At 41.0% G+C, this 23,700-nt stretch overlaps 2 protein-coding genes across 3 annotated transcripts; one reads left to right on the forward strand and one right to left on the reverse strand.

Moving 5' to 3' along the window:
- The first annotated feature begins 41 nt into the window (after positions 1-41).
- On the forward strand, positions 42-3,081 carry LOC106655553 (vacuolar protein sorting-associated protein 35). The gene has a single exon (XM_014375983.2). The coding sequence runs from the start codon at positions 457-459 to the stop codon at positions 2,854-2,856; it is 2,400 nt and encodes a 799-aa protein (XP_014231469.1). The 5' UTR covers positions 42-456; the 3' UTR covers positions 2,857-3,081.
- A 681-nt stretch (positions 3,082-3,762) lies between these two features.
- On the reverse strand, positions 3,763-10,806 carry LOC106655554 (heat shock 70 kDa protein cognate 3). Of its 2 annotated transcripts, XM_014375985.2 has the most exons (7): positions 10,679-10,806; positions 10,145-10,292; positions 9,846-10,065; positions 9,512-9,744; positions 9,230-9,446; positions 5,843-6,384; positions 3,763-5,747 (listed from the first exon to the last, which is right to left on the reverse strand). In XM_014375985.2, exons 1-7 carry the CDS (start codon positions 10,789-10,791, stop codon positions 4,317-4,319), a joined length of 2,904 nt encoding a protein of 967 aa, XP_014231471.1. In that variant the 5' UTR covers positions 10,792-10,806; the 3' UTR covers positions 3,763-4,316. The 2 variants fall into 2 exon arrangements, with proteins under 2 accessions (XP_014231471.1, XP_014231470.1); XM_014375984.2 differs by lacking the exons at positions 9,230-9,446; positions 9,512-9,744; positions 9,846-10,065; positions 10,145-10,292; positions 10,679-10,806 and adding an exon at positions 7,443-7,620 and having other exon boundaries at positions 5,843-6,432.
- Between the last annotated feature and the right edge of the window lie 12,894 nt (positions 10,807-23,700).

Raw genomic sequence — 23,700 nt, forward strand, 5'->3', positions numbered from 1 at the left:
AAGAATAAAACAATCACTCGAAATCACAGGAACAAAAATGTCGAAGCCACAGTGATAATTAGATTCCAATAGCATCCATTTTCATCTTTTCAAACTTTCGTACGCGGAATCTGCACAACTTGCAAGTTGTAAAGCCCTCCCCCGTGTTACTGCCAGCAGTAATGTGTCTTGTCACTTGTCAGAGTGTCACGGTGCAATTACAACAGCAGGTTATGTGTGTATGTACATCGTACACATACGCCACTCTGGTGCAAAATTTAGTGTTCCGAATCTCCGTGGCGGAATGTCAGTGACTAAGCTGCTGCTGCTGCAGATCCAAGTGTCAAAGCGAACCGCTCGTTGATAGATCGGAAAAACAAAGCAAGCTTTCCGAACTCGAGGCTCCGATTCCGACGCGCGTCGTTTACTTTTTTTTTTTTTCTGGTACACGCGATTATCGTCCACAGAAGTACGAGAATGGCCGGGATCGAGGATCAGGAGAAGCTGCTCGAGGACGCGATCGGCGTCGTCAAGGTCCAGGCGCTGCAGATGAAGCACTGCCTCGACAAGTCCAAGCTCATGGACGCGCTGAAGCACGCCTCGACGATGCTGGGCGAGCTCAGGACGTCGCTGCTCAGCCCCAAGAGCTACTACGAGCTCTACATGGCCATCACGGACGAGCTGCGCCACCTCGAGATCTACCTGCTGGACGAGTTTCAGAAGGGCCGCAAGGTCACGGATCTGTACGAGCTCGTGCAGTACGCCGGCAACATCGTGCCGAGGCTCTATCTGCTCATCACCGTGGGCATCGTCTACATCAAGACGAATCCGTGCCTGAAGCGCGACCTGCTGCGCGACCTCGTCGAGATGTGCCGCGGCGTGCAGCATCCGCTCAGGGGCCTCTTCCTCAGGAACTACCTGCTGCAGTGCACGAGGAACATACTGCCCGACAATCCGGACGACAGCGGCACCGACGAGGGCACCGTCCGCGACAGCGTCGAGTTCATCCTGATGAATTTCGCGGAGATGAACAAGCTCTGGGTGAGGATGCAGCACCAGGGACACAGCCGAGAGCGCGAGAGACGAGAGAGAGAGAGGGAGGAGCTGAGGATCCTGGTTGGGACGAATTTAGTAAGGCTTAGTCAGCTAGAGTCCGTTACGTTGGATAAATATACAAAGCTAGTGCTGCCCGGTATTTTGGAGCAAGTTGTCAGTTGTAGAGACGCTATCGCCCAAGAGTATCTCATGGAGTGTATCATTCAAGTATTCCCCGATGAATTCCACTTGCAAACTTTGAATGCTTTTTTAAAATCTTGCGCCGAGCTTCAGAACGGAGTCAATATAAAGAATATTATAATATCTCTCATCGACAGGCTTGCTGCTTTTAGCCAAAGATCAGATGGAGTTGGTGGACCCGGGAGCCCTAACCAGTTGTCGGGTATTCCACAGGACATACAGCTATTCGATGTGTTCAGTGACCAGGTATCCACTATCGTTCAAACCAGACAAGACATGCCGTTGGAAGACATTATATCTCTTCAAGTGGCTCTAACAAACTTGGCTCATAAGTGTTATCCGGACAGAGTTGATTACGTTGATAAAGTATTACTGAATACTCATCAAATTTTCCAGAAAATCAACACAGAAACTTTAGAGTACAACAGCGCAGTGTCCAGAGAACTGTCTAGGCTACTAAAAATTCCAATTGATAACTATAAAAATATGCTAACTGTATTGAAATTGAAAAACTACAGGCCTCTACTGGGTTACTTTGATTACGAAGGTAGAAAATTATTGGCCACCTACATAGTCACAAATATCTTAGAAAATGAAACTCTGATACCGTCCCCCGATCAGGTGGATGCTATTTTACTAATGATAGCTCCACTCATACAAGACCAACAGGATCATACGGCTGAAGATGATCCTGAAGAATTCGCAGAAGAGCAAGGCCTGCTGGGTAGACTGATTCACTACTTCAAGTCAGAAGTGGCAGATGAGCAGTACATGATTCTCAGCACAGCGAGAAAGCACTTTGTCACGGGTGGCAGCAAAAGGGTCAGATACACTCTTCCTCCGATTGTTTTTCAGGCCTACCAGCTGGCTTTCACTTACAAAAACTTGCAAAAGGAGGACGACATGTGGCAGAAGAAGTGCCAGAAGATCTTCCAGTTCTGCCACTCGACCATCACCGCCCTGCTGAAGGTGGAACTCGCCGAGCTGCCTCTGCGACTGTTCCTCCAGGGCGCCCTGGCCATCGGCGAGATAAGATTCGACAATTTCGAGATGGTCGCGTACGAGTTCATCAGCCAGGCGTTCTCCATCTACGAGGACGAGATCAGCGACTCGAAGGCGCAGTTCGCCGCCATCACCCTGATCATCGCCACGTTCGAGCAGATGAACTGCTTCGGCGAGGAGAACGCCGAGCCGGTGCGCAACCAGTGCGCCCTGTACGCGAGCAAGCTGCTGCGCAAGCCCGACCAGTGCCGGGGCGTCGCCACCTGCTCGCACATCTTCTGGTCGGGCAAGTCGCTCAGCACCGACGGCAAGGAGATGCAGGACAAGAACAAGGTCCTCGACTGCCTCAAGAAGGGCATACGCATCGCCAATCAGTGCATGGACATCTCGGTGCAGGTGCAGCTCTACATCGAGCTGCTCAATCACTACATCTACTTCTACGAGAAGGGCAACACGGCCGTCACCGTGCAGATACTCAATCAGGTCATATCCAAGATCAAGGACGAGCTGCCGAATCTCGAGATCAGCGAGGAGACCGAGCAGATACAGAAGCACTTCGCCAACACCCTGGACCACCTGAAGAATCGCATCGAGTCGCCCGAGGCCGAGACTCAGTCTTACGAGGGACTAGTTTTATAAGTCAGCGCAACAATTGAACAAAAAAAAAAAGAAAACAAACAAACAAAAAAAATCTATTTATTACTGTTAAGACGCTTGTTTTATTCGAAGAATTTATATGTATTATACGATAATATTAAATGAAGTATTAATTTTTAAAATATTTAAAACTTTTTACGATCTTACCCGTGTGGATGTAATATTCGAGTCTTGTAAATATTTTTAATGTGCTTAATGAATTTCAAAGCAAATATATAACAATTTTTTGGAAGAAAAAGGGGAATTTTATTTGATTTCGAAATTAAATTTCAAAAATCTCAATTTTATGTCACTTCAAAACATTTATTGATACACAATTGCACATAATTAAACAAAACTATTTCAAAAATAAATCAAACCGTTAACAAATGTAAAAAAAAACGCAATTCACTTTCGTAAAAAACTAATAATGGACAAATTGCGCTCGGCAATATCAAAAAACTATACCATAACTCATTGAACTGTAATTGTAAGGCAGTTTCGTCAAACGCATACATCGAATAATAAGATGATAAAAATGACAAGTACCTAATTTCACGTAAACGTTTCGCTCAACTTTCACGCATTTACAACAATTTGCTATAAGAAATTCTCTCGCAGTGCTCGCACTCTCATCCGCCATCATCATCATCATCATCACAGCATGCAGGAAGAAAAAATTATAAATATTCCCTCGCTGAAAGATTCCAACGAGTACTTTATCTATTACAAATAAAACGATTTGTCTCGAGACCGATACACTAGCACAAAGTTAAGGATTGTTTCATTTTTCGCATGTGAATTTCAAAGACTCGCGAATTTTCGACTTGTAGATTTTTTAAATTAAATCGGTAAGCATGAACTTGGCAATCCAAGGAGTTTTTTTTTTCAAGTAAATAAATAATAACATTTTGTCAAAGTGATTGAATTTATTGATTTTGACTTAAAAAAGTCCGTTCTTCTAATCATAGTTAATATTTACATAAGTTTTCTTTTTTTTTATCGTTTTAAATTTTTTGTTTACAAAGACGATTCGGCTTTACGTACTTAAAATTCTAGTGAAAACTTGACGACGCAAAAAATAAACACTCACGCTTACAAAACTCATGCATACCCATTTTTTAAATCTATTAAATAGCAAAATCCGGCCGTCCCTTGTCAGATAACGTGTCTAAATTTACAAAACAAGAATTCTTATCTGAAAAAAGTTCAGGCCAGACAAATCTCACATACAATTATGCGCTGAAAAATACAAATCGAAAAATCGAGCGAATTTTACAGCTTGGAAAAATAACACGCAGAAAATCCGGTCGAGATCCGGTTGACGAATCTCGGCCGAATGTTTTACAACAGGGCTCGTGTGTTTTATAGTCAGTCTAAACAGGAGGCGACATATTCGCAATACGTTAACTCCTTATTGTAAATTTGTTAATAATATTTTAAACTTAAAGATCTGCTTTAGATTATAATTCATCCTTGAGATCTTCATCCTCGGCCTCCTCGCCGCCGGTGGGCGGTACGCCGCCGGCGCCCTGGTACAGCTTCGTGATGATCGGCTGGACGATGTCTGTCAGTTCTTTCTTCTGTTGCTTGTATTCCTCGGGATCGGTGTCCTGGTTCTCCTCGAGCCACTTGATCTTCTCGTCGATGGCCTCCTCCATCTTGGCCTTGTCGGCGTCGCTGATCTTCGAGCCCAGCTTCTCTTTGTCAGCCAGCTGATTCTTGAGCGAGTAGGCGTAGGACTCGAGCTCGTTGCGCGCCTCGACGCGCTCCTTGAGCTTCTTGTCCTCGTCGGCGAACTTCTCGGCGTCCTTGATCATGCGCTCGATGTCGTCGGGCGTCAGGCGGTTCTGGTCGTTCGTGATGATGATCTTTTCGCGGTTGCCGGTGCCCTTGTCCTCGGCGGACACCTGGAGGATGCCGTTGGCGTCGATCTCGAAGGTGACCTCGATCTGGGGGATGCCACGCGGCGCCGGTGGGATGCCGGTCAGGTCGAATTTGCCGAGCAAGTGGTTGTCCTTGGTCATGGGACGCTCACCCTCGTAGACCTGGATGGTGACGGTGTGCTGGTTGTCGGAGGCGGTGGAGAAGATCTGGGACTTCTTGGTCGGGATGACGGTGTTGCGGGGGATGAGCTTGGTCATGACACCGCCCACGGTCTCGATACCCATGGTCAATGGATTGACGTCGAGCAGCACGATGGCGTCGGTGTCCTGTTCGCCGGAGAGCACGCCAGCCTGTACGGCGGCACCGTAGGCGACGGCTTCGTCGGGGTTAATGCCTCGTGACGGCTCCTTGCCGCCGAAGAACTCCTTGACGAGCTGCTGCACCTTGGGGATACGAGTGGAGCCACCGACGAGCACGATCTCGTCGACGTCCTTCTTGCTCATGTCGGCGTCCTCCAGGACCTTCTGCACGGGCTTCATGGTGCTGCGGAACAGGTCCATGTTCAGCTCCTCGAACTTGGCGCGGGTCAGCGTCTCGGAGAAGTCCTCGCCCTCGAAGAACGACTCGATCTCGATCCTGACTTGGTGGCTGGCGCTGAGGGCGCGCTTGGCCTTCTCGACCTCGCGACGCAGCTTCTGCACGGCGCGGTTGTCCTTGCGGATGTCCTTGCCCTTCTTCTTCTTGTACAGCTTGATGAAGTGGTCCATGACGCGCTGGTCGAAGTCTTCACCGCCCAAGTGGGTGTCGCCGTTGGTCGCGACGACCTCGAACACGCCGTTGTCGATGGTCAGCAGACTCACGTCGAAGGTGCCGCCGCCCAAATCGAAGACCAGCACGTTCTTCTCGCCTTCCTTCTTGTCGAGGCCGTAAGCGATTGCAGCGGCAGTTGGCTCGTTGATGATTCTCATGACGTTCAAACCGGAGATGACACCAGCGTCTTTAGTGGCCTATTTATAACAAAAAAATGTCATTAGTCACTGTCAGAAAATGCACAATCTCGAGAGTGAGAGAGAGAGAGAGAGAGAGATAGAGATAGACTCACCTGTCTTTGAGCGTCGTTGAAGTAAGCGGGCACGGTGACCACGGCGTGGGTGACCTTCTTGCCTAAATAGGCCTCGGCGGTCTCCTTCATCTTGCCCAGCACCATGGCGGAGATCTCCTCCGGGGCGAAGATCTTCTCGCCCTGGCTGGTGTCGACCTTGATGTGGGGCTTGCTGTTCTTCTCCACGACCTTGAACGGGAAGAACTTGACGTCGTGCTGGACGGTCTTGTCGGTCCACTCGCGTCCGATGAGACGCTTGGCGTCGAACACGGTGTTCTCCGGATTGGTGGTGAGCTGATTCTTGGCGGCGTCGCCGATGAGACGCTCGCCGTCGGCGGTGAACGCCACGTAGGACGGCGTGATGCGGTTACCCTGGTCGTTGGCGATGATCTCGACGCGGCCGTTCTTGTAGACGCCCACGCAGGAGTAGGTGGTGCCGAGATCGATGCCGATCACCGTGCCGATGTCCTCCTTCTCCTTCTCCTTCTTGTCCTCGGTCGCGGCCAAGGCGACGACCGCGCAGAAGCCCAGCAGGGCCAGAGCTCGGAATGCTCCCTTCATCTTGTTTATCTTATTACTTTATCGTTGAGCTGCAACGGAGAAAAAAAAAGGTCGAAGATGAGCGACGACGTTCTTTTTGCAACGACAATATGTCAATCGAGTCGTTGCGGTGTATATCGCGAAAAAAACGAAATCAAATCACTGTATGTGTACTACTACGACACATAACCCACGTACTATAATATACACAGAGACGCGGCAGACGTGTGGCGTACGGTACTTTGCTGCTGCTAACACAATAATAATTCGCCACGTCGCTTCTCGAACACACACAGCGCGAAATGTGAATGAACTTGCGTGCTGTCGGAGCGTAAGCAGGCTGGCAGCAGGCAGCAGCGTCAGCATCGAGCGCGGCGACGAGCTGCTAATAACGGTAAAACGGCCAATCGCGAAAATTCCAGAAAAAGCCGACGACGACCCATAACCGCTCCGCGATTAAAGTACTACCTACTATATATATATATGTTTGTGTGTATATATCTATCGCTTGTGCACACACACACACAGGCTCTTACACGCGCGCAGACGTAGACACTCGGAGATACATAGACATTGACGTGTACGGATGTGTCCGAGAAGCGTAACAATATGTTGGGGTATCGATCAATTTTGCTCGCAACAACGCGCGACAGATTGTGGATGAAAAAAGCCAAGGGTAATAATGAGAAAGCTTAGAGATGACGACGACGCGTATTTGCTTGTGTATACGTGCGTGTGTGTGAGTGTCAGTCTGGGGAACTTTGCCACGTTTGTGCTAAAACTCGCCGCTATCCCGAATCTATCGCCCGTTTACAGGGAGAAAAAGAGTAATTACACAAAATTATTAGACTAGAATCGGCACTCGACAATTCACAATTGCAGTTTATCGCGTAGACAGGAGATGAATCATTGTTAACGGGCGAACATACGCGAAGCCGAAGTCGAGAAGAATCTTTCGGAGCCACACGGGTAAGCATACGACGACGACACAATGGACCTTTTCGCGAACACGACTTATTATTAATTTTTACATCGTTGATGCAATTTTTATCGCACTTACCTCGAACACTCAATTATCACCGTGTATTTTCTTCCTTTCCTTGTTGTGTGTGCGAGATCGATCGAAGTCGAACAAACGCGTTGAGAGCGCGGCGCGGGGGGGAGTTTTCGCGTTCCGTGTACACTGCGGTGTATCTGTGTCGCTCGCGGATTGAGAACTGGTATTGGAAAATTGGCGCAGCGCGGCTATATAACACTATACCGCCTGGCAGGTGAGCGGGGGGGCAAGCGGCTGGCGCGCCGAGTCGTGGCTCTGCCCGATTGGCCGGCGCCAACGGAAAGTTCGTGGCCGGGATTCGTCCGCGTGTTCGCAACACGTTGGCCGGTCGACATTGGCCCACGTCAGCTTTGAAGATTCGACGACGTTTTTCGTACGCAATATGTGTCAGAGCTCGATCGCGGCGTCGCGATTCAAACATATGTAATCGCGACGGAAGCTGAAGATGAGAGGGTGAACGGTGGCTCGGCTCGCCTTGAAGAATCGTGCACCGGTACATCACATCGAAGATATACACGTCAGTGTTTTTGTTTTACGGTATGTGCCTCCGCGCCAGACTGTTGTGTTTACGTTGTCAAAATTTCCGAGGTTGATCCAATAAACGTGTAATGCTTCCGATCGTACATAAATGCCTCGATTCACGCGCACACGTGTATGCAGTGTTACGTACATTACACATTGCTATACAGGTATAACGTAAATGTGTTATACGTGGATGACGCGCGTCGATAACGCGTGCCTGACGTTTGCGTGGACGACAAAAATCACAATTTATACAGTAATTTGACAAATCGACTCGAAATTTCTAATTCGACGTTTCGCTTATGTTTTCGAGCGCGGAGATAACGGAACCGTTGCGTCGATCGTTCATCAGTGCAATTGGTTTAAACGGATAGATAAAAGAGCGACGCGATGCATTAGATGGAGATTATTATTGTATACGCCATATGGGCATACGGGAGTGTACGAAAGTGCAAATTTTTCATGTACGCCTTGATTTTTAATCTAATCTGATCGAATGACGAAATTAATATACGGAGCGTTTGGAAAGGAGCGCTTTTACTCCATGGTACATCGGTACACGTAATTCGGTCGTTGAATAATTTAGAAAGAATGTCAACTTTTCTCACGGGCGCGCCTGTACAGCGCAAGTGTATATAGGTATACGCCTCCGCATCATACCGAACGATGATTTTTCTAGAAAGAGTTTGGAGAGAAAGGCCACATCACATCTCCAATTTCTCTCCCGTAAAATCGATCGCGCGCGAATATTCCGTACTTACGATACCGGCACACTTTTCTCCGTACTTTAACGGGGAGTGTAATAAAAATACGATTGTACTAATTTGATTTTCTTTTCGTTGCGATTTTCGCTTCACCGAGCGAGCCACAGCATCGCTTCGATTTTATGGAGCGATCCGAGGCAGCGCGCAGAGAAACGAATCTTAGGTCTTTATTTATCACAGGTTCTCGTTTACAAAGTGCATGAAAATCAAAACAATTCGCAGAAAACAAGTCGTAGTAACTCTTTTGTTCAAGAATAACATGTGCATTGGTTTGGAACCAATTCATTTAAGTAACATTAAGTATTTTTACAAACAAAATTAAGTGACGTCATATACCCATGCATTTATACTCTAATACACCAAATTAAACCCAGTCATTAAATTTAAGCTAAGTACGAGAATTGCACTAAATTGAATTGGCTAACAATTTATTTTATAAATTGGCTTTTGGTTGCAATAAATCTAATATTAATGGAGTGTAATATGTTATGATAACATCTCCACCAGCTCTTCTCATGCTCAGTAGCACTTCTTTCAGAACAGCCTCAAGGTTGATCGCCCCATTTTTGGCCCCATGATACAGCATTGCATATTCACCCGATACTTGATAAATAAACATGGGATACTCTGGGTATGCATTTTTTGTTTGTCTCACAACATCGAGGTATGCAAGACCAGGTTTTACCATGAGCATATCAGCTCCTTCATCGACATCTCTTGCCTGTAAAAAATCTTGACTTAAAAACAGAAAATTTTTGCTTTGATTTCAATGTGAGTACTACGTACAGCAGCTCTGGCAGCTAATCCTGTACTACCAGAAGGAAGTTGATAGCACTGTCTGTCTCCAAATTTAGGTGATGATCCAGCAGCATCTCTGAAGGGTCCATAGAATCCAGAAGCAAATTTTACAGCGTAAGAGAGCACTGCTACTTGATTTGATAGGCCAGCTGATGCAAGACCTAGCTTTATTGCTTTTATTCTACCATCCATCATATCAGATGGTGCTACAATGTGTGCTCCTGTGATCAAGACATTTTGAATAAGTTACCAATAATTTAACTTACTATGTGAGGACTAATGATGATAAACATGATAACCATATAAATAATGTGGTTCTTACCAGCTTTGGCATAAGCAACTGCAATCTCAGAAATCCTTTGTATGCTTTTTTCATTCTGAATTGTTCCATTAGAGTTCAATATGCCACAATGACCATGGCTACTGTAAGGGCATATGCAAACATCACAGGCAATAATTAAGTGTGGATACAACTTTCTTAGCAACGGCACTGCTTGGATGATGGGATTATTGGGGCAATCAGCAGAGCTAGCATTTTCATCCTGTTAACAGATTATTTTGCTCGTAAACTTTTCTTTTTATTCTTTTAATTATTTTCATAATGATCCAGTAATCATGTACCTTGATTAATTTATTAGAAACGCCAAAAAGAAGAACCGACTTCAATCCCTTTGCAATCAAAGGATCGATAAAACCCTTCAGCTTGTTCATTCCATACCTTTTGACACCGGGCATACTCTGGATCTCGGTGATCGAGTTTGGTTCATCTCTGTACGATACAAAAAAAAAAAAAATTATACACATTAGTTGAGAAATTGCATCAGCTTTCAAAGCTACGCGCCAAACGTCAAGTTTCGTAATACCATACAACACATGACATAATACGATCAGCTGTAAACCAATCGTTATCAGGTAATAATCTCGAAACCTTCTCGAAATGCCTCAAACGTGCGTGACGTTTTGCAACGATTCACCCGCATATCGACGCACATGCACGCGCCAACGATTTCTCGCGATTTCGAATGCGCGTTATTACTACCGTGTGTTATGACGTATCGTCTGCACTACGGAGTGGAGGTTATGTGCACGCCAGAACGTACGCCTCGCGTTACTTTAATGCCGCATCACTTCGCGATATCTTCCGAATATACTCACAGAATGAAAATTGGCAGCATCAGGTTTTCCGGCTTGACGTCGACGTTCGCTGATTGCCATTGTCGCAGGACCGGATGGAAGTAGCCACTGTGCAGCGCGTGCTTGGGTTCCATGATTGTGCTCGGCTATGCAGGTTTTGATTCTAACTTTTTTTTTTGTATGATTTTTCGGGCGCACGCAGTTCAACTTGCAAGCGCTCTAGTACCTACACACAGGGGGTGCACAGTGCGAGCTCCGAACACACAGGTGAAATGCACAGTAGCGAACGAGTCCAAGCGGCCAATGTCACAGCTCGGCTGCGCGATCGAGTGATATAATATATTTAATCCAAGATTCGAGTGCTCGCGTGTCTGAAAATCTTATCGCTCGGGTCGAAATTGTTTTATGGTATTTTTTTTCGTGTGTTTTTTTTTAATTTTGTTTTTGCGGCTAAATCTATGTAAACGATTTCCGTTCGATTATACGCGATTGATTTCTCTCTTTCGTTTCGTGATTCCTTGCGCCTAGAAGGAGTCAAAAGGATAATCGATAGATCTTAGCATATTACTATGTTAATCGTTTTACTATTATTTTTTATTTGATTAAAAATAGTTTAACTGTTCGCGTACAAAGCTTTAGATGACGAGGTAAAAATCACGACTAGATCTGCTTTGTCATTATTGTAGATATGAAAAACGTCGCTAAATAATGCTTTCTAATCGTATTATTAGCCCGTAAATATATACTTTATAGATAATAGAGAGTGTGGTCGTAAGATTTATCGATATGTAAAACGGGTAGCTACGTGAAGATGAAAAATATCGGTGCGGCAAATTTTCTAATGAATATTAAAATTAACCACAATTTACAAGAATAAAAGGAGCACGAATTTGTTCAGAAATCAATCGTATTTTTAATCTTTGCGATTTTCTAACTCGGTAAGAAACGTCTCACACGAGAAAATGCAAAGAACAAAAAAATCTTAGAATTAGTCAAAGAATACGTGTGATTTTTTTCTGATTTTTTTAAACAAATTTTTTCAGTTATAAACAATAAATTTGTTAATAACTTTGAAAGTACAATTTTTAACGCTTGGTAACCAAGCTAAATCGATTCAGCACACCAAAGAACCTATAAAAAGCCTCGGTTACCTTATGGACTTGAAAATGCATACTCGACCCATAGCTGCGCGCCAGGGCTATATTAATACGGAGAAAATCTTTCAACGTCATCGCTCGAGAGAGATAAAGAGAGTTTGAGTTTGAGTTTGTTTTATTTATTTGATTGGACCGTCGGGTGAAACCCCATGTGGCTCAGGTGCCGAAGATCAGAATAACATTGTTACTTATAACTAGGATAGAACAGAAAAACACGAGATAGCAGATACAATCGGCGAGAGTAAGATTCTCTCTCGTTACGGCCAAAGAACCAGCTCGTTGATGAGTGGGGTTGGAATCGGCTCGATGTTTTCGTGGTGGCAACGAGTGATCCAGTCTGCCTTTTATCAAGGCAGAATAAGAAGTAACTGTGAAGAGACGCGCGATAATCGATGGAACTGTTGGCGAGGTCGATTTGAAATGGAAGTGAGTTGATGATGCGTGAGGCGGTGATGAAAAATGAATTGTGTCAGCGATGAGGTGCGTGGGGTTCTGTAGCGCTATAACGGGGCTCGACGTCGCAGCGAGTGGCGAATCATCCGATCGGAAGAGAGTGTGAAGAGGTCTCGGAGAGGGCTGGGCTTGCCCCTGCGTAGTATATCGAAGGCCGAGAGAGCGACGTTTTATTTATGAAGTGACTGTATGACTGCAAAAGTGCATGGAGCAGAGCATAGCTCGGTAATAATAGAAAGAAATTCGCGTGTAACCAAAGGATGGGACTGCGCGTGTTTATATTGGATTATGGCATTATGTCGCCGTTGCTTACGAGTAAAAACACACATCATCGAAGCGCCGTGAAAAAAAACACACCTCTTTGGATACCATGAAAAAAAACACACCTCTTTGGAACGCTGCGAAAAAAAAACACACCTCATCGGAGCGCTGCGAAAAAAAACACACCTCTTCGGAGCGCTGCGAAAAAAAACACACCTCATAGAATGCCATGAAAAAAAACACAGCACATTGGATGCCGCGAAAAAAAACACAGCTCATTGGATGCCGCGAAAAAAAACACAGCTCACTGGATGCCGCGAAAAAAAAACACACCGAATCGAATTTTGTTGCGTTTTTATTCTGCTGTGTTTTTTTTCGTGGCGTCCAATGAGGTGTGTTTTTTTTCGCGGCATCCAATGAGCTGTGTTTTTTTTCACGGTATCCAATGTGCTGTGTTTTTTTTTCATGGCATTCAATGAGGTGTGTTTTTTTTCGTGGCGCTCCGATGAGGTGTGTTTTTTTTCGCGGCATCCAATGAGCTGTGTTTTTTTTCACGGTATCCAATGTGCTGTGTTTTTTTTTCATGGCATTCAATGAGGTGTGTTTTTTTTCGTGGCGCTCCGATGAGGTGTGTTTTTTTTCACAGCATTTAATGAGCTGTGTTTTTTTTCGGGGCATTTTATCAGTATGTTTTTTTTCGTAGAGTTTTTCACGGTGTTTTTACTCGTAAGCAACGGCGATGTATATGGGCCGAATCGCGTCAAACGGTGTATAATTAAATATCGCAGAATTTTGACATTTTTAAAAAATCCTGTAGCGTTGCATTAAGACCGGTTTCAGAGTATAAGCACCAAATAAATTGGTCATTCAATTTTTTAGGAAATTTCACATAGACTTACAATATATTAATAAGTCAATAAAGGTTATAAAAAGAATTATTCAAGATGATCGTTGAAAATTGGTTTTTTTATTATCACATTGAAAAGCTTCGGTATAAAAAAAATATTCACTCAGAATCATTCGATCCTGTGATAGATCTTAAACAGCGAGAAGGTGATCTTGAGACTCGTTGCCGCGAACTTCGAGGTTGAGATTCGGTGTCGTGGTCGTCACATCTCCTTTTGTGACGTATCGGACTCGATTGTAATTTATCTTCGTCTGTCTGATGGCACAAACGCAGTAATTCCTCGTGACTCATACATTCGGCTAATCGTCGACAAGCGACGTAAGGAAGACTTAAATTACAATAATCAGTCATAAAGAGATCGGCTGCGAACAATTCTAAATGTGGCCTTATTAGAATATTTGCCAAGTGTCTTTTTACCATGATATTTATGAAAGTACACGAAAAACCATCCATTGGTGGTACTTGACATATTTTCGTATTTTTCAAAATCGAGTAACCCTTGCTACAGTTCATCTTGCTGATCTGATACAGCGAAACTTTGTCACCAACCATGATGTCTTTAATTCTCGAAACTCCTGTGTACAATAATTCATTAATATGTGCAGGTCGCTGAAATAAGTACGAATAATCTAGATGTTTTTGTTTTATGTCCTCGCTTATTTGTTGCAAACAGTCTTTGGCTTCTTGATTAATATAAAACCCAAGTGTATCTATAAAGAATAGCGTTCGAAAAATAGACACACCAACAATCACATCTCCTCTGGGTTCGGTCAATTCATAAATCAGATGGTCGGTGTTGTTCCCTCGAACTTTTATCCAACATTTTAACATCTTGAGTCTGGTATCAAAGCTCATCTTAAATCCTGCCGACTGCAACAATTGTACCATCTCGATGATATTCAATGTTAGTGGATAGTTTTTTAATTCGATCGATGTGAATTCTGCGCCGAACATTTTATCCTCGTTCAAATTGTCAAGACTCGCGCCGTGTTTCAAAAGCGATTTGACTAGCTGCACATCGAAACGAGAGACCGCCAAATCCAGAGGACGACCACCATGACGATTTTGAGCTTCGATGTCTGCTCCATATTCAATAAGCACTTGAACTATATCATCAACTGGTTTTCTCTTATCGCAGAACTGGAGTCCGTTGGTGCACTGACAAGTACACAGCCTCGTAAGAGCATGAAGAGGTGTCGACTTTTCCACGTCCTGTTTGTTTGGATCGGCCCCATTTATCAATAAAATCTCTACCACAGGTAGATGTCTGTACTGGGCTGCAATATGCAACGCTGAATACTTGAATGAGTCGAGATTGACATCCATGCCTCGGCTCAGGAGTAGATTTATTGCAGTCACGTTGCCAGACATGCAGGCCGCGTGTAAATATGTGTAACCACGATCGTCGCAGTAATGTTCCCGTGGATTTTCCAAAAAAAATTCTATGAGCTGTAGATATTGTTGTTTTAGAATTAAGGTGTCAAAGTTAAGAGATGCTTTCTCAGTCAAAAAATGAAGTACCGACGATCCATCTTCTAACTTGACTTCGTATATATCGAGTCCGCTCGCCTTGAGTAGTTTTATTATTTTCAAATTAGGCTTCATCAAAGCAAATTTTAAAATACGTTTTTTGTCTTTAGAGCTTGGAAACAGACTTGTACAGTTCATCAAATCTATAAAGACTCTGTCATAAAGTTCGTTTTCTCGTGAATGGGAATAAAAACTAACAAGTATTGAGTACAATTCTTCGCGTCGATTTTCCATATCCTTTATACTTTTCAATTTTTCGTACAGTTCTTGTTGTAAAGTTAAGTATTCATCGTTATTATTTGCCATTTTGACTTGAACTGGCGCAATTATTAACTTATGTTCACTGAATTCTGAATACTGCAAGAAAAAAACACGACCACGTGCAATGAATACCGCACCGAAAGTTTCTTATAAGACTTCTTTCTTTCCTTTAGTTCACTGCACAATTTTTTATTTTCAACTCACAACAACTACTTATGATATAATATCTGAAGAATAAATAATTTCATGCAAGACAAAAAGTAACAAATAGTTCAACTTCGTTGTAAAGTTAAGTATTTATCGTTATTATTTGCCATTTTGACTCGAACTGGCGCAATTATTAACTTATGTTCACTGAATTCTGAATACTGCAAACAAAAAACACGACCACGTGCAATGAATACCGCACCGTAAGTTTCTTATAATACTCCTTTCTTACCTTTAGTTCACTGCACAATTTTTTATTTTCAACTCACAACAACTACTTATGATATAATATCTGAAGACTAAATAATTGCATGCAAGACAAAAAGTAACAAATAGTTAAACTTCGTTGGGCCGAACTCGATACGATGTGCTGTCGACTATAGCTCAAAACCTACTATGGGTTGGAATTATCGTAAACATGTGGAAAGGAGCTCTATTCGTCGCTTTCTATTCTAGTGCAACAACTGGACGTGCCGAGAAAACCCCCAATGGTGAATAATTCAAGATGGCGCAGAATTCAAATCATTTGAAAACTAATTATAAAAATTATTAGAAAAAATTTTTCGGAAAATTATAAGAACGATTAAAATTGCGAGGAAGTGCGATAGTTATTGATTTTATCGACTACAATGCATATATTGCTATTAGGCAGCAGCGACACGTGAATTTCGCTCTTCACAAAGTCTCATCTCTGAAAATGACTTGTCTCGGAACCATAGAACCACAGATGTTAGTCATCTGAAAAAAAGATTCAAATAAACTTTTTCGATTTGGTGGGTCCCTAATGAGTTATTAACGAAAAGCAGAGAGCCGATGAGCTGAGAAAGTGGGCGTGGCTCGAGTGAGAATTCGAATTTTCCGATCATCTAGATTACACGGATGACGATGCGTTGGCTGAGATCATTCACGAACTGAGGCAGCAGAGACTAGAAAAAAGTTGAAATCATCAGAATCTTGATGTCGAGAGAAAAATATACATGTATCGTTTAAATAAATGAAACTCATACATATCAAATCGATGCACAACATCTATACATAGATACATTTAGCCTACACGGAAAAACTTTTGACCATGTTTCAGGCTCGAATACATAAAGATACATTCACGCTCTGAGTCGAGCACAATTCATGCTCAGTCCCGAGCACGAAACGCCCTCGAGTTCTGTCGAGTGCTTATTATGACCGACGCTGAGCAGGATGTTACCCTTAACTCAATCTGGAAAGATATTCGCGCTCGAAGTCGATCACAGTTCATGCTCAGACCCGAGTACGAAATGCTCTCGGCTTCTGCCGATGCGAGCGAATTAATTCTGAATCATGAATTTGAAAGATTAATGTGTCTATATGCGTAACGCAGCACACAGAATTAGCATGACAGAACATAGGGGAAATATGTTGGATTCTTAATATCTTTTGAAAATGGTTGAAAACACCCATTTATAATTATATCATTCGAAAGCGAATAAGATTTCCTATAACATCTATAATCTTTTCATTTAATAAACTATCATTGGTTAAAATTTCACTTCCATCTAAATTTTTTTTCATTTTCGCTACAGCCTGCTGAAGGGGGCTCAATATACTGCGTTTTATATTTGCATTGATTTATTTTAAAAAACAGTTTGTAAAACCAAAATGACAGTCATTACATAGTAATTCACTTGACTATAATACTTAATTCATTGTCAAATTGACCAAGTATTACATTGTGGACGGATGTTGCGAGAGTCACCACCCCATATAAATTTCTTATATTCAATATTTATTCATTTTTGTTAAATCTATTCAATAATTGTGACTGAGTGGCTCAAGACTGAGCGTAAATAGTATTCACCGCAACACTGAAACAAACTCAGCCGAACTCGAGCGTGATACATGCTCGAGCTCGAGCGTGAATCGTTCTCAGTGCTGGTTATGAAACGAGCTCAGTAGAACTCGAGTGTGATTCGTTTTCAGCATTCGAGCGTAAAACATGGTCAAAAGTTTTTCCGTGTAGCCTTATTAATCAATTAAAACGATGATGTGAAGTTGGCCGTGAGACTACGTGAGACCGCGTGAGACTGTTTTTTCGTCGGGGATTTTTTCTTTTATCATTCGTATTTAGTTAATACTGCGTTTTTCGGAGACTATGAATGCACTATTTTTGGTCACTTTTTACGAGGAATCGATTTACCGAATCAGAATTATCGTATCTTTTATAGTTTTCAAATTATAACGATAGGTTGTTTTCACGCGTCCCGAAAAAAATCGCGATTCTCACGCATAGGCCTTTTTCACAATCGTAACTATTGGTCAATTTACAATTTTCCTGGAGGTAAAATATGCAAGGTGTTGCGGGTTAAGTAAATGAGAGACCTAGTTTGTTTTGCCTCCTGGCAAATCTGTAAAGTGACCAATAGTGACGACATGAAAAAGGACTAGATCGTAGAGTGACGCTGCTCTCGGCTGCCATAATTGCCATTCGGAGAGCAACGCGCGCTCCTCGATCTATTGACTTAATTGCGATTACGGAATGTTTTTTTGAAATATTTTAGTTTCAGGCGCCCGAAATTTACTCAAAAAAAATCATCGCCAAGTTAGAATTTTTAACTGGATCTATTATTGTAAAGACAATGTATAAACCGATCGGTTACTTGATAGTAAACAAAATGATTATGAACGATTTTCCATATTATCCAATTGGAACACTGATCATGTTAATAGTAAAAACAAACTAGTTACAATATTGTCTTTCCCGGTGAAACAAGCTATAACACAAAGCAGATAATTTTCACTCGTTTAATTTTTTTGACAGTAGATATAAAAATCTGACGTCCATTTTAAGTAGCTAAATGAATAAAAGTGAGAAGAAATCCGAGCTAGTCATCGAAAAAGACAACTTAATAGAACAAAACACTATGGTTTCAGACGAGCATATTTGTAACATTTGCCAGGAGGCTTTTGCACTAGAATCAAGCATGATTACCCACAGAGACACAATTCACAATGAACGAAAAGATTACAAATGCGACAAGTGTGAAGCGACATTTGAGTTCCGAAGTCATTTGAGTAGACACCAAATATCAGTACACAAAAGCCAAAAAGATTTTGCATGTGATAGGTGCGAAAAGAAATTTGTGAAAAAATCGAGTTTGTCTAAGCACCAAAAATTAGTACACAAAGATCACGAAAATTTTATATGCCCCAAGTGTGAGAGGAAATTTGAAAATAAATCGACTTTACTCAAGCACAACAAAATATTCCACGAAGTTTTCAAAGATTATTTATGTGAAAAGTGTGCGAAAAGATTTGGAAATAAACAAAGTTTACTTTTGCATATAAAAACAGTCCATGAGGGTTGCGAAGATTACACCTACAGCAAAGATTTTGCATGTGACGATTGCGAAAAAAAATTCGAGTTCCGATATCTTTTAAGTAGACACCAAATATCAGCACACAAAGGTCGTAAAGATTACGCATGCGACAAGTGTGAGAAGAAATTTAATGACCCGAGAAATTTGCTGAGCCACCAAAAGACTGTACATGAAGGTCGTCGCAAAGATTACGTATGCGACAAGTGCGAGAAGAAATTTCGACGAAAATGGGATTTGCTCATCCATCAAAAAACAGTCCATGAAGGTCGCAAAGATTACGTATGCGACGAGTGCGAGAAGAAATTTGGACACAAACCTGTTTTACTAAGGCACCAAAAGACAGTCCATGAACATCATAAAGATTTTGCATGTGACAAGTGCGAGAAAAAATTTGGACAAAAATCGACTTTGCTTTTGCACATAAGAACAGTTCACAAAGGCCACAAAGATTACGCATGTGACAAATGCGAGAAAAAATTTAGCCAAAAATGGTATGTGCTTTTGCACCAAAAGACAGTACACGAAGGTCTTAAAGATTATGCTTGTGATAAGTGCGAGAAGAAATTCGGACAAAAATCAACTTTGCTCGACCATAAAAAAATAGTTCACTATGGTCGGAAAGATTTCGCATGCGACCAATGCGAAAAAAAATGTGGACAAAAAATGCATTTGATTAGACACCAAAAGAGGGTTCATATGAAAGTCGGAGATATTTCGCATGTGACAAGTGCGTGATAAAATTTGGACACAAATCGGCACTGATCAGACACCAAAAGACAGTGCACGAACGTCGCTCAAAATAAGAATCAATTTGACGGATTATATAGGAATTTTTAACGAAAAATGAGTCGATTTTGAGTCATACTACGAGCCTAAAAACTAATTTTCATGTTTAGTACCTATTCGAACTGAAAAATGTCCAGTTTTTCAATGGTTAATACTAGTAGGATATTTTAGAATGTATTGTCTCTTAAAATATTTTGGATAAAGTTCAGAAAATTTTTATTTCAAATACTTTTATTTCACATCATAAAAGACCTGATGAAATAATATTTACGTTCATCATGACAATACCTTTTTTTATATACTTTAGTTTTATATAAATTTATGGCTTATACAAATTTCTCGAATTTATTGCAACCATATGCTTCAAAATAATTCTTCAGAAAATAATTTGTATCTCATCAGAAAAATAATAGAAAGAGTTGATTTTTTTTTGACGTTTGTAATAAGATGTATTTCTAATACTTCAATAAAAATTGTGACAAAATGATTGTTTCTTACCTAAACCTCAAAATAAATCTTACTCATTTGGAAGGATAATACATAAATCGGTTATTTAATTGTAAATAATATGATCGTAAACAATTTTGACGTCGTTTCTCGAACACTGATCGTGTTTGTAACTTAGTTTGAAACTTGACTTTCTCTAAGAAATAAGCCATAACACCAAAAGATTAGTTTTACTCATTCATTTTCCGTGTAACTGAGTAAACTGATTTATTGTTTAATTGAAGCACCAAAATGGATAAAAGTGAGGATAGATACGAGAAAGTTGTCTCCAAGGGTGTTTTAGGCGACAAAAAGCGTGTTAGTAATATTTGTCAAGAGGTATTTGTAATTGAATCAAGCATAATAACACGAGGAGACACAATTCAAAATGAACAAAAAAGTTACGCATGCGACAAGTGCGAAAAAAAATTTGGGTTCCGAGGTCATTTGAGTAGACACCAACTATCAGCCCACAAAGGCCACAAAGATTTTGCATGTAACCAGTGCGAAAAGACATTTGTGAAAAAATCGAGTTTGCTTACGCACCAAAAATTGGTTCACAAAGATCCTGAAGGTTTCACTTGCAACAAGTGCGAAAAGAAGTTTGAAAGTAAATCGATTTTACTCAAGCACAACAGAATATTCCACGAAGTTTTCAAAAATTATTTATGTGAAATATGCGCGAAGAGATTCGATACAAAACATAGTTTGCTCTTACATATAAAGACAGTCCATGAGGATCCCAAAGATTTCGCTTGCGACAACTGTGAAGAGAAATTTAGAAAAAAAACGCATTTAATCTTCCACCTGAGGACAGTACACGAAGGTTGCAAAAATTACTTATGTGACAATTGCGGGAAGAAATTTGGAGATAAAAGCAATTTGAAAAGACATAAAATTACAGTTCACGAAGGTCGCAAAGATTACGCATGTAACGAATGCGAAAAAAAATTTGGAAGTCGATCAGATTTGTTAAAACACCAAAAAACAGTACACGAAGATTGCAAAGATTATACTTGTGATAAGTGTGAGAAAAAATACGGACGAAAATCGGATTTGCTAAAGCACCAAAAATCAGTCCACGAGAGTTGCAAAGATTTTACATGTGATAACTGCGAACAAAAATTTAGACAAAAATCACATTTGCTTTTGCATCAGAAAACAATCCACGAAGGTCGAAAAGACTACGCATGCGACAAGTGCGATAAGAAATTTGGACAAAAAAGTAGCTTACTTTTGCACCAAAGGACGATTCATGAAGGTCGTAAAGATTTCGCATGTGGCAGGTGCGAGAAAAAATTTGGAGAAAAATCGATATTGATCAGACATCAAAAGATAATACACGAGGGCCGCAAGGATTATGCTTGTGATAAGTGCGAAAAGAAATTTGGACACAAATGGACTTTGCTTATACACCTAAGGACAGTACACGAAGGTCGCAAAAATTATGCTTGCGACAAATGCGAGAAGAAATTTGGACGAAAAGCGACTTTACTTGTGCACCAAAAGACAGTACACGAAGGTCTCAAAGATTATACTTGTGATAAGTGTGAGAAGAAATACGGACGAAAATCGGATTTGCTAAAACACCAAAAATCAGTCCACGAGGGTCGCAAAGATTTTACATGTGATAACTGCGAGCAAAAATTTAAACAAAAATCACATTTGCTTTTGCATCAGAAAACAATCCACGAAGGTCGAAAAGACTACGCATGCGACAAGTGCGAACGAAAATTCGGAACAATATCAGATTTGTTTCGACACCAAAAGACAGTACATGAAGGTCGAAAAGATTATTTCTTCTTTCTCTCGCTATATCTCGCTAAAATCAAAAAACGCCTCTCTGGAAAAGGTCTATATCGATGGGAAATTTCCTGATCTTTCTATCTAGACTATTTAAAAAAATCTTAAAAATGAAGTTTTCGAGATAATCGACTTTAAAGTTTTCCCAGCGATTTTCCCGGGTAAAGCGGAAAATTTCGGAAAATCTGACCTCACCATCGGAAAGATGAGGCGATTTCCCATCGAAATCATGGGTTCGTTTTTTTCTCTAGGTCCATTTTAGTACTTTTACAGCGATTCACAAATTTAGTGATTTGGCTTAATTCTGCCGTGCCGCGCGGCACTGGGAGAGTTGACGTGAAATGCCACATATTCATCTTCACAATACCTGTTTTAATAATGTAATGATTAATTGCTTATACAAATTTCTTGAACTATCATGCCAGTATGAATGTGTCTTACCTAAACCTTGTGCTATCGATTATCATTACACCTTCGTTCCCTATCGGGGTGATGCTTTATTTTTTAAGCGGAAAAATATTAATAAGTTACTCTTTGTCCATTTTTTAGCCGGTGCAATAATCGGGCGAAAATTTTTTCACGTCTTGTAATGGAGCTTAAATTGATCCACCATGCGCTGATAAAAGATTTCGGTAAATAATTTATATATTAAATAAAGGTATGATCAAGTAATTTAAGGAAAATTAAAGACTGGTTTGCTATTAGACGATAAAATTTAATCATTACAGTTGTGTCTCGAGAATTCGTTTGTTCCGCTTGTCCGACATTTAGTCAGCGGGCTGAAAATTTTGGAATGAATATACAATTTTTTATAATTTACTATACAAGTACAAAGGGATTTATTAATTGGACATTTCATAAAGTTTTTTTAATTTTGCACGATCGTCACCAAGTTAGAATTTTATACTGGTTCAAATTTGATAAGACAATATATATACGTCGATAATTTAATTGTAAATAATATGATCGTAAACGATTTTAGCATCCTTTCTCGACACACTGATTATGTTTATAGTGAAAATAACTTAGTTTGAATGTTGTCTTTCCCTGTGAAACAAAGTCATTTCACCACAAAGATAAATTTTATTCATTCAATTTTTGTGTCACCAAATAGAAAGATCCGTCTTTATATCAAAATGGATAAAAGAGAAAATAAATTCGAAGAGTTCATAACAAAAGAAAATTTACGTGAACTAGACATTAATGTTTCAGACAACAGACAACAGGTAAGTGATATTGGTCAAGAGTCATTTACACTAGACTCAAGTATGATAACAAATCGAGAGACAATTCACACTGAACGAAAAAATTACGAATGCAACAAGTGCAAAAAGACATTTGAGTTCCGAAGTCATTTTAATAGACACCAAATATTAGAACACAAACGCCGCAACGATTTTGCATGCGACAGATGTGAGAAGAAATTCGTGAAAAAATCAAGTTTGTTCACGCACCAAAAAATAGTACATAAAGATAGCAAAGATTTCTCATGCAACAAGTGCGAGAAGAAGTTTGAAAATAAATCGATTTTACTCAAACACAACAAAATATTCCACGAAGTTTTCAAAAATTATTTATGTGAAATATGCGCCAAGAGATTTGATTCAAAACATAGTTTGCTCTGGCACATAAAAACAGTCCACGAGGGTCCCAAAGATTTTGCATGCGACAAGTGCGGAGAGAAATTTAGAAAAAAAACGCATTTAATCATCCACCTAAGAACAGTACACGAAGGTGGCAAAAATTACTTATGTGACAGTTGCGGGAAGAATTTTGGAGATAGAAGCAATTTGAAAAGACATAAAAATACAGTTCACGAAGGTCGCAAAGATTACGCAT

The sequence above is a fragment of the Trichogramma pretiosum genome, unplaced genomic scaffold (assembly GCF_000599845.2).
Source record: "Trichogramma pretiosum strain Unisexual culture from Peru unplaced genomic scaffold, Tpre_2.0 scaffold120, whole genome shotgun sequence".
Classification (NCBI taxonomy): Eukaryota; Metazoa; Arthropoda; class Insecta; order Hymenoptera; family Trichogrammatidae; genus Trichogramma; species Trichogramma pretiosum.